Source organism: Schistocerca americana, chromosome X (assembly GCF_021461395.2).
Source record: "Schistocerca americana isolate TAMUIC-IGC-003095 chromosome X, iqSchAmer2.1, whole genome shotgun sequence".
Classification (NCBI taxonomy): Eukaryota; Metazoa; Arthropoda; class Insecta; order Orthoptera; family Acrididae; genus Schistocerca; species Schistocerca americana.
Genome location: NC_060130.1, coordinates 385,107,235 through 385,119,223, shown reverse-complemented (window position 1 = coordinate 385,119,223; position 11,989 = coordinate 385,107,235). Strand labels below are relative to the sequence as shown.

Below are 11,989 nucleotides of genomic sequence, written 5' to 3'. Positions count from 1 at the left end.
CTAAAGTATGCAACACTTTTTAATTTTATTCATTGATACTCTATGTATTCATGACCATAACTGAAAGTTTGATGTTTATTGCACAAATAATCTGTATGCTGTCACACTCGAAAAGCAAAAATGTGAAGTTTGTTCATATTATTATTGTGTGACAGCATTTCTTATAAAAATATGAAGTATTGCATCACATTTTATATATTGAGCTCATTTCATAGTGTATGAAAGAGAGAATCAAATATGTTAAGGGTTTTGAGTCATTTGAAAATACATTACTTAAAGTATCATCACCAATTACATCATATAACTCCTCTTCATGAACAAAGTGTGTAATAACTACCACTTTCTGAACCTTCAACGCTTATTTCAAAGCTGATGACTCATGTAATCTAAACTTGTCTATGTTTTCAACTCTTCTGAGGACAGACTGACATATCTGATATTTTGTTGCCACCTAAGTTAGAAAAAATAGTCCAACACATTTTTTTTTGGGGGGGGGGGGGGGAGAAATATCTCTAGTGTGAGTTATTTTTGTAATCATTGTTAAATATTCTTACACTTAGTGTGTGTTATCCTAAAAGAGTCCCTGGGAATCCCAGGTAGAATGTAGCATGTATAAAGATAAATTGAGTGTACTTAGCCCTATATACACTATCATAACAGTTACTTCATTGTAATGTTCTTAATTCTGATGGTAAATTAAATCACAGTATTAACTAGTATGGCATTGAAACAAACAGGTTTCAAGTTAATTCTCAAATGGTTCACTGAGGGCATTCCGTCAAATTATGTGCACAACATTAGTTAAATATAAAAATGTACTCTGATACAATTGGAACTTTATTGGAACAGCAAAATCTAGATTTAAGAGAAAAGGATATTAATGGTACTATTTATTTCATGTAATTCCCTTAGTTTTAAATAGTGTTATATTGCAGCCAGCTGGCAGAATTTGTTAAAGAACTGATTGCTTTTCTTTCTAACAGTTTTTCACCAAACATTTAGTGCATATCAGCATCAAAAATGTTCTCATGAAATTATCATTTGGTAATTCAAACTAATCGTCAGTTAACTACACTCCAGGCAATGTCTCTTGAACAAACTAAGTATTTAATAGAAAACATTATGCTTAAGAGAAACCTCATTATCCTGAGCAGAACACCTCCTATATGGTAAACAAAAAATTTAAAAAATTTATATTTATGTTGTACATAGAAGATAAGTCTAAATGTAATGTTCTGTTAACACTCTTTTTACTAACAACATGAAATAGATGCCAAATAATTGGAATACATTATTAATTACCATTACATATGCACCAAGTGTTAATTAATTGTATTGTATTAATACATCTTCAGAAAAGCACACAGATACAATTAGAATCAATATGGGAGAAGCACGCAGTAATATGTCACAGAAGCTGATGGTTTTCCTGTAACACTTACACATAAAGATAATTGAAATTATAATGTGCAAGCTCCATTTTACACATTTCAACATTTAAGTCAGTAAACTATAGAATAATGATAAAGAAAAAATAATGTTTTCAATATTTTTATTTCCAAAGCATAAAAATTCCAAATGCTCAGAATGTATTATGAATAAATTTTAATGGGCTTATTGCTCACTAACATGTGCCACAGTAGAAAGAATTTACTGCCCTTGAAAGAAGCGTGGAACTTGACTGTCCATATCTCATCCATTTATCATGTGGCAGAGGTCACAGAATGATGGCACAGCTGGCAACTTAATTAACTTCAGTCAAATCACATACAGTGCTCTTGAATGGAGGTGAAGCTGCCTTCTGAATAATGTATGTAACATTTAAATTCTTACTTATATAAGTAATAACATTTTCTACATTAAATATTGATTGCAAATAGGGATCTATTGCTTTAATTTTACAGTAACAAAATTCATTAGTGATAATTAGGAGCTCAATAATGAAATTATAACTCTGCTAAAATTTGAAATGTGGTAGCATTTGTAATCATCGTAGTTTGTCAATACATAATTCACTTATGACACTTTCCATTATTTTCTTATAGTTATTTACTAATTTTACTTGGAGCCCAAAAGCAGATGGCTTCTGCTAACACTGTATTTATGAGTTGTGGTATTGCAGTTATCATTCTTTAAGAAAATGACCTGATAGTAAGACAGCTGTCTTATTAGTTCAGCACTTCCACTAAAAACTAGTTCTTAAATATTCTGTTGATACATCATTATTTAGAACAATACTTACATCATTTGCAAGAAAGCTGTTTCCTTCCTGACTCCAATGAAAAAGTATATCATTCACATAAAGTAAAAATAGCAAAGAACCAGTTATCGAATCCTGTGGAATACTCATAATTTTCTCCATGCAGGTGCAATGGCATCCTTCCATAGAAAAACTAAATAGCATAGTATAGTATTCCTGCATATTTTTTTCAAATAACAACTAAACCAGGCAGATCCTAAACATTTTGTATGGCAAAAATTGTTACATTTCAAATAGCATCTCATGAATGATATTCAAATGCCTTTCATAACCTGAAGTAAACTCCAACTAGTTTTATGTAATCATTTAATTTTTGTAAATGATGTACATGCATGTACAAATAACTCTCTCAGAGGGCCAACTCTTTTACAAACCTAACTCTGTTTGGCTAAGTATTCCAGTATTGTACAAGTGGGGGACTAATGTTGTATTCATTACTGTCTCAAAATTTTGGAAACTTATGTAGGGATATTCTGACCAGTATTATTGACATCTTTGGAATCACACTTTATTTGTAGATCAACTCAGCAACGGTATATTTTAATGTCTGGAAAATTATTAGTTCAAATCCCCATTTGGCCATCCTTTGGTTTCTCTAAATTAACTAAGGTGAATGCTAGGATGACTTTTTTGTAAGGGCAAAGCAATTTTTCTTCCATATTCTTGTCAAATCTAAGCTTGTGCTTAATATGTATGATGTCAACAGGACATTATATCATAACATCTTATTCTTCTTCCTGGGAAGTTATTCTCAGTTAATTATTGTTCAACATATAGTGAAGTGTATCTACCCTGCAATTACTGTACAGTTAGACAGTGTATGCATATGACATTAATAATTGATATTCTGTTTAACAATCCACACCAGTAAAAGCACTTAGATACTCAGACAAGAAATCATATAATAAAACTTTATATACCAGTCTTAATCACTCTATACAATACTGGATTGCTAGTTTCAATAAATCATTATTATTTTCAGATACATTCACTTTTCTGCAGAATTAATATGGAAGTATAGCATTAAACATTTGCATATACTTCTATCATGTCAAAATTTACCACTGTTAACTGCTCATGAGCATGTGTAGATGCTTGTCTCTGTACTACTGTGTTAAATTTTTGCCATAATGACTGAATCTGAAGATGATTATTATTCATTGAAACCATTAATCTAGTGTTGTACACTAACTGGTCAAAAGTACCCAGACATCCCCATGTAATGTGGAAATGACCACTAGACATCATGAGAGGTGGGCCCACTAGTATAAAAGGAGACGGGAAGTATTGTGTTACCAGTAGAGAAGCAGTGACAGCAGAATAGATCAGTCAGGTGAGTCAGTGACTTCGAACATGGACTAGCCATTGGATGTCACCTCAATAACAAATCCATCAGGACATTTCAACCTTTGTAAAGCTGCCATAGTCAACTGTTGGTGGTGCGTGAAGGAACAACCACAGTTACACCAAGACCAAGCATATCTTATGTGCTGATGAACAGGGACCATCGAGCATTGTGGCGAGTTGTTGCAAAAAATTGTATGAAATCAGTGGAAGGAATCACTCATGACCAGTCCAAGTAACATAATGACTATGTGTAGGAAGTGAAAACTAATGGAGTACAATGGTTGAGCAGCTCCTCATAAGCCACAAAAAGAAAGCAATGCTTGAGATAGTGTAAGGAGCAAAGCCACTGGATGGTGGATGGCTGGAAATGAGTGATTTGGAGTGATATTTGCTGTAGCAATCTAATGGGCGGGTTTGGGTTTGGCAAATTGTTGGAGAACATAACCTGCCATCATGTATAGTGCCAACAGTGAAGTATGGAGGAAGTGGTGTTATGGGATGGGGTTGTTTTCCATGATCAGGGTGTAGCACCCTTGTAGCACTTCAGAAAACACTAAATGTGGAAGGACATGAACAAATTTTACAGCATTATGTACTATGTACAGTAGACGAACAGTTTGAAGATGATGACTGCTTGTATCAACATGACAAGGCACCATGTCATAAAGCAACATCTGTGAGGATTGATTTTGGAAAGTAACATTCCTGAAACAGGCTGGCCTGACCAGAATCTTGACCTGATCCTAATGGAACCTGTTTGGGATGAATTAGAACATCAACTTTGTTCCAGAGCCCAGCATTCAACATCACAATCTTCTCTGGTTTCAGCTCTTGAGGAAGAACAGACTGCCAATCCTCCACAGACATTCAGACACGTCACTGAAAGTGTTCTCAGTAGAGTTCAAGTTGTCATAAAGATGAAGGATGGATTCACCCCTATTAATGTCCACTAATAGGTGTGGGACTGATGACCTAATACTAGGCCCCTTTAATCATCCAACCAACCAAACAACCAACCAACCAATAAGTGTCCTGCATATAGCACTCAAAACTGACCATTACAGGGATATTGTTTTATATTCCTCCTGAGATGGCTTTTGTATAAGAGAGGTGAATATCTGTGCCTGTGTTTGCTTGAACAATAAATATGTTTAGAAGATGCTGCCATGGACCGTAAACAATGTTTTGCTTTTTCCTCTCTTCACCCAGTGATGTTACACCATCATCAGTGGGTTTCCCTCTATTTTACTCAACAACACATTTTGTTGTTTATGTTACCGTACTGCAGAATACAGATAGCAATATGGACAACAATGAACTGTCAACAGAAGGTAATAATCATTATTGTGTTGGGGTGGGGTGAGTAAAGTTGGTTCAGTGCTCAGTAAAGTGACATTTATACTACATTTTGACGTCTCTTAGCCATACAACCACCTTATTAGTAGTTTGTAAGTCTAAGTTACACTCCCTTTTACTTCACTATTAATCACAACTATCATTCAATATTTTCACTATACTGGACATGCACAGCAATGGCAAAATCCACAATCATTCAAACTTGTGATGTCTATTTTATGAAGAAATGACACTGAGCTAATGTTTTGACAAACGCTAGTGGGTAGGTTCATGGCAGATTGAAACTGTGCACTAGACTGAGACTAGAACTTGGGATCTTTGCCTTTTGCGGTTAGGTGCTCTACCAACAGAGCCACCCAATAATGACTCATGATGCGACATCAAAGCCTTACTTCTGCTAGTACCTCATATCCTACCTTCCAAACTTCATTCTGGAACACTAGTGAATCTCTGAGCTCCAGGTTTCTATATAAACAGGCCCTTATCTCTCATTTGTCTGGTTAATGACTTCAGGTGAGTAAAATGATCTTTTCCACTTCTTGTAGCAACATACAAGTACTGTTGTGCATGTTGTCACACACAGATACATTTCCCAAGGCTGCAGCAGGCTATAATGACTGATTCTGTAATTGTTTTGATTGCTGCACACATGTTAGTTCAAAGACAGAAGCAGTTGATTAAAAAATACTTATATTCTACACATTAATGAGCCATTTGCTATGAAGAAACTTTTTCAGTTAACATGTTTAATCAGAATATAACAACTCTAGAACAGGCTATGTAATGTGATTTTCTAATTTATTTTTGATTGCTCTCTGTTTTAGTTTTCAGATTCAGAAATTAAGCAAGAATATCCTTAAGATGTTTCTTCGTGCATCTAAGAAGGTAAGAAGAACCTAGCCACATGAAAATGGCATATGATATATATTATTTTTTGCAAGTCTATAATATTTGTGTGACTTTGCACCTTCACATTTTTTTTGTATAAGGAGTATTGCTCTTATGTGATGTTTCAGCATTCCTGTTGGCTGATGGCAAATGTTTGCATGTCCAGTATTTTGCTTTCTTATATTTTAAGTCTGATTTTAGTATTTCCTATGTGTGGCAATCTGCACATACTCTAACAAAAAATCTGTGTTGAAGCAGAACTTATTGGTATGGCACACGGAAGAGCGAGGTGTCAAGGTAGCAATAGTTCCCTTCTAAACTTCTCAAACAAAAATGCAACAATGAAAACTTTGGTGCAACACCCAGCTGCCAATACCACAAACTGCCATTAGATTTCACAAACATCTCTTTTGCATTTTTTCTTGACAATTCTTTTTAATAGAGCAAAAGCAGCTTGCTCCAGGCATATTTCTTGACCATTCTAAAAAATTTGACATGGTTAGTCATGTGTTGCTTCCTAAAAAGAGAAAAAATAAGATTTATCTGATGTTTACAACTGGTTCAGTAGCTTTTGACTCGAAGAATACAATTAGCCAAAATCAGAAATTGCGGAAGTTTAATGTTTGATTCCCTAACTGTATATCTAATGATCTCCAGCAGCACAAAGCCAAAATATGTATTTGTATGAAGCAAATATCTGCATGAATTTATCATAATAACAGAAACAGCATTAACTCAAATCAGGACACTAAATTTCTTGGCCTGCACATGAATGTGATGAATTATTTTTTTAAAATGATTGTACTCTTTCTTATTGTGATTAAACACTAATCTAGACACTTGAAAGATTATCTACCATATCCAAATAGAGTATTTTTTCTTTTCTACAGAAACAATTCTGAATCTGATATCATTCTTGACTGTGAAAACAAGGAATAAAACAGATGCAATTCAAAAAGTAATTTGAGCACTGTACACAACTTACAAATAATTCAAAATTTTGGTCTAGATATCACTTTACAGAGGCAAGGTTACGTATTTCACAGCGTAATGTTTAATTCCATTGGACAATGGCATAAGTTGCAAGGCCTGTGAACAAGTTGCTGATTAACTATATTTGATACTGCAGTGACGTGTGTGTGTACTTTCAAAAGACTGTGAGTGCAGCAGTGCTATATAGTTCGCAGAGGGTGCCTCAGACATGTGTGCACATGTGCGTATGTGTGTGCGTGCAGGGTGGCTCAGATGTGTGTGCACGTACGTGTGTGTGTGTGTGTGTGTGTGTGTGTGTGTGTGAGAGAGAGAGAGAGAGAGAGAGAGAGAGAGAGTGAGTGAGTGAGTGAGTGAGTGAGAGAGAGAGAGAGAGAGAGAGAGAGAGAGATCATCGTCAGAGTGTGCAATGGAACCCAATCTATTTAAGGTTTGCTGAGCTGTGTTCGTCCTCAGTTCTCTATGTGTATTATTACAGATCTTTGGGTACACTTCCATGTAATAAAGTTGTGTTCAGTCTACAGGTCATGTTGTATTTATACCTAATTACAACATGACAGGTGAGGAGTGTGGTCTTGTTCTCCACACAAATTTCTACTCTGGTTGGTGCTCTGTTTATTCTCACAATGTCTGATGATATTATGGAGGACAATTTACCTCGGTTGGTCGAACAGCAAGAATCATTCACCATGGTGTTGCACCATCAATCACAGGCCCTGGACAATGAAACTCAGGTACCTCAATCACTAGCTTCTGTATTGCGTAGTTGACAAGCTCCTTAGTCTGTGTGGCCTGCTGTTTTCCCCCCAACAGTCCTTTTGATTTATCCACCTGCCTTTTCTACATACAATGACTCTGTTGATAAATGGGATGCACACAAGAAATTCTGCAGCAACACTTTCAAGCTCTGGGGATTACTGATGCCATATTATGTTCCTTTCATGGATTTTGCCAAGAGAGTATCGAGTCCTATGTCAAGACACATCTTTACAGGATCAGTCTTATTTAATGTTTTGCCAAATGTGTGACCTTTCAAAATACTACTGTAAGCTCATCCATATTATTGCATCCTGTGTTGAGTTTTACCACCATGGGAAGCAACCACATCAATGCTATTGAGCCTGGGTGGCTGAACTCTATGGGTTAAGTCATCATCGTCATTTTATGTCTGATCCATCCCTCTCCAAGGTTTTAGCTATTGCACAGCTGTTCGAGGTGTCATGAGCTGTGGGTGACCAAACTGAGTTATAGTGTGAGGTATCAGCACTCCAACCCTCTCCTCCACACCAAGCTCCAGATACCTCACAGGTGGAAGGCACAGTTGTGGTGGTCCACACATGATCATAGCATCAACGTGGCCAGCCTCACTCCCAACAGCAGCCGCACAACAAAGTAAACAGGCCAGTAAACAGCAGTGTATGTGTTCCATGCTCCCATCCTACCCTTGTTGTTTCATTAACCATGAGTGCCCAGACGGCCCAAAATGCTGGGCTACCTGTCATAACTGCAACAAAAAAGATCACATTGCTTCTGTTTGTAATGCAAAAATCCTGCACAACGATCCTGATGTGGATAAGTACGTGAATATTGTATCAGCTATTTCTGTTCTGCTAAACAAAATTTTCATTGATGTTATGGTTTTTTGTAAAGTTCTGCTCATACAAGTAGATACAGGAGCTGCAGTAACCTCGATAAACTCACAAACTTCTATGGACTTGGGCTCTCCTCTGCTTCTTCCTGTGTCACAAAAGTTAGTAAATTACAATAAATAGAGTATTTCTATTCTCGGCCAATTCGCCAATTCTCTGCCCCAGTGACCTACAAATCAGTAGTCCAGTCACTTACATTTCTTGCTGTAAATAATGTATGTACAGAGAATCTTTTTGGATTAGATGCTTTTAAGTTGTTTGGTTTAACCATTTCAGATGAAGTGAATTTAGTGTCAGAACAAGTGCCAGATACACAGTTAGATGCATTACGTTCTGGGGTTTCCTCTCTGTTCTTTCCTGGATTGAGGTGTGCCAATGATCTTCAAGTGCACATTGCCATGAAATCTTATGCTCGGCCTCATTTTCTCTAGGCCTGTCTGTTTCCAGTGTCACTCACGGAACAAGTCAAAGATGAATTAGATCACTTCACAGAACCCTGCATTGTTGGGCTTATTGCATCAAGTGAATGGTCTACTCCCTCAGTTACAGTAAAAAAACCAACAGGCTGGTTATGCCTCTGTGGCAATTTTAAAGTTTATGTGAACGCACATCAATAGTGGATATATACCCAATGCGGCGCCCAGGCGAACTCTTTGCAAAGTTATCACATGGACAGTATTTCTCAAAAACTGGCTTGTTGGATACCTATTTACAGCTCCCTTTAGATACAGAGTCACAATGTTTGTTAGTTATCAATATCCTTTTTGGACTGTACCAATCGGTGCAGTCACCTTTTGGAGTCGCCAGTTTTCCCACTATTTTTCAACGTTTTTTGGAAAAACTTACAGTGTCTATTTGGATGATATTATAGTTTCTAATGCCTCCACTGAGTAGCATTTACAAAATCTCCATACTCTTTTTTTTCTGTCCTATAAGTGACCTGTCTGAAATGTAATTTAGAAAAATGTCAATTTTTTCAACCTTCTGTCAGTTATTGTGGGTTTGAAACTTCTCACAAGTTCTCAAACCCCTGAATCAACATGTTTCTGCTATTGTGTCACTTCTATGCCCTACATCAGTCAAAGAACTTAATTTTTTCCGAGGCAAAGTCGCCTACTACCATAAATGTTTGCCTGGGGCAGCGACATTGCACAGCTGTTACATGTGTTGCTGCTCAGAGGCACTTAGTTTCACTGTCTGCCAGCTTGTGAAACCACATTTTCCACCCTTAAGACCATGTTGTAGTCTGTGCCCTGTTTAGTGATGTACCAATCAAGTCTGCACTTGGCTCTGGGATGGACGCTTCACAGTACGGGTTGAGGGCAGTACTAGCTCACAGATATCACAATGCCTCCAAATGACCTACTGCATATGCCTGTAAAATGCCAACTCATGTTCAAACTAGGTACTCTCAGATATAAAAGGAAGCTTTGGCCATTGTATATGCTGTGAAGAAATTCCATGTTTTTCTCTATGGTATCAAATTCCACCTGGTCACCAATCTCAAACTGTTGGTTTCCTTAGTCAGTCCTTCTGGGTCATTACCAGATAAAACAGCACATTGCATCCAACAGTGGGCTCTTTCCCTTTGATGTTACAACTACAAGATTCGTTTTCACCCTACAAAGCAACACGCAAATGCCGATGCTTTGACCCAACTGCCAGCCGGTCTGGACGCAGGATTTGATCAGAAGGAATTGCTTTGTTTCCCTATTGATATCGCCACACAGCAGATGGTTGGTGGCTTTCCTGTAACTAACACATGGATCATGAAGACTGTAGCTTCAGATCCCATTTTGTGGAAGGTCATAACAATCATACAACATGGCTGGCCTGATTCACCACCTTCTCATGTGTCTGAACCCCCTCCATAATTATTACATCTTTTGACATCAGTTTTCTGTTGTGGATGGTGTTCTGCTTTTAGACATGGATCACATGACCCATTGGGTAGTGATCACATCAGTGCTTCATTCAGAGGTTCTCCATTTATTACATGCAGACCACTGGGGTGTATCACCCACAAAAGCATTGGCCATTGATTCATGTTTTGGCCTCAGTTAGACGGTGATGTTACCTGCCTGGTTGCCTCATGTTCACAGTGTGTGATGCACCAAGCAGCTCCCTGGAGTTGTTGTCCCCTTGGATGATGCTGTTACATGCAGGGGATGATATACAAATGGATTTTCCTGGCCCCTCAATGTTTATTAGCTGTTGGTCATTGACACATATTCTCATTTTCTGTATGTCATTTGTTGTGTTTTGCATCCGCAACTTCCACCATCTCAGCCTTGTCCAAATTTTCTTCACTCGAAGGCTTGCCCACAACATTAGTGTCTGATAATGGTCCACAATTTTCATCGGGAGAGTTTGTGGCATTTTGTGATTCCTGTGGTATCCATCACATCCTCACCCCGCCATTCTATCCATAATCTAATGTTGAGGTGCAACACCTATTGCAGATGTTCCAAGCTCAGATGAAAAATTGTGTTGCCAACTCTTTGTCAGAAGTATCTTTAGATCAGTTTCTTCCCTTGTACCATTTCATGCCATTCGTCAAGAAGAGCCCAGTGGACCTACTCCATGGGTGCAGCTGAAGACACAACTACACCTCCTATGTCTTCCACCTGGAATCAACATATGCAGCTGCCACTCCTCTTCCTACTGGATGTGGCTGTCTGGGCGTGCAGTTTTGGACATCACCCTAAATGGATTCCAGCTGTCATTGCCAGATTCCAGAAGCGGCATCTCTGTGACATCTGCATGGAGGATTCTGTGATATCTGCAAGAAGGATGGCCTCTGCTCAAGGCACCATGATCAGTTTTGCCTTTGCCTGGACGGCTGAGCACTCCTTAATGTCACACCACATCGGGCATTACATCACCTGCTGCTACCAGTTCTCCACTCCTGCACGGGTGAGGGCATTTATCTGCAGTGGCTGAACCAGCATTTTCTCTATTGCTTCTGAAACCATCATCAGGGATTCCATCACCTATTCCTGAGCTACTGTTGATCAACATCATCTGTACTGCGAGCACTGTCACCAGAGGCGAAACCCAAAGTTTACATGGGAATAGCCCCAGTATCACTGGTGTTACCATATGGTTTGCTATGGGAAAGGGTGGTGGGGTGCAGAACATGTCTGAAATTGAAGCTCTTCAACCTAGGAGGACAGCATGGACATTTCAAGAATCTGTGATCTCCCTAATGGAGGAGGAATGCAGTGACATGTGTGCATACTTTCAAAAGACTGCACATGCGGCAGTGCTATGTTGTCCACAGATGGTGCCTCAAGCTTGTGTGTGTGTGTGTGTGTGTGTGTGTGTGTGTGTGTGAGGATTGTATGTTGTATCCATTGGTTTCACTGTACTGTAGTCATACTGCATGGTCTGGTATCCCCATTGTCATTATATAAGACCCTTTTATATTAACTCATTGAAGACATCAATTATCACTGCAGCAATACGTAAAGGGAAACAAAATTTCATAGTATGACAA

The 11,989-nt window shown here is 38.1% G+C and overlaps 1 protein-coding gene and 1 long non-coding RNA gene across 2 annotated transcripts in view; one reads left to right on the top strand and one right to left on the bottom strand.

Annotated features, from left to right (window-relative positions):
• Window positions 1-577: 577 nt before the first annotated feature.
• Window positions 578-1,729, bottom strand: LOC124554725. Its single transcript, XR_006968424.1, has 3 exons — window positions 1,630-1,729; window positions 1,303-1,429; window positions 578-1,162 (listed from the first exon to the last, which is right to left on the bottom strand). It is a non-coding gene; the product is annotated as an uncharacterized LOC124554725 (long non-coding RNA).
• Window positions 1,720-11,989, top strand: part of LOC124554723 (sarcosine dehydrogenase, mitochondrial) — a 280,579-nt gene continuing 270,309 nt past the window's right edge. Inside the window, exons 1-2 of the mRNA XM_047128369.1 lie at window positions 1,720-1,810; window positions 5,788-5,848. Coding sequence (XP_046984325.1) covers window positions 5,825-5,848 — 24 coding nt within the window. The 5' untranslated portion in view covers window positions 1,720-1,810; window positions 5,788-5,824. The remainder of the gene's footprint in view (window positions 1,811-5,787; window positions 5,849-11,989) is intronic.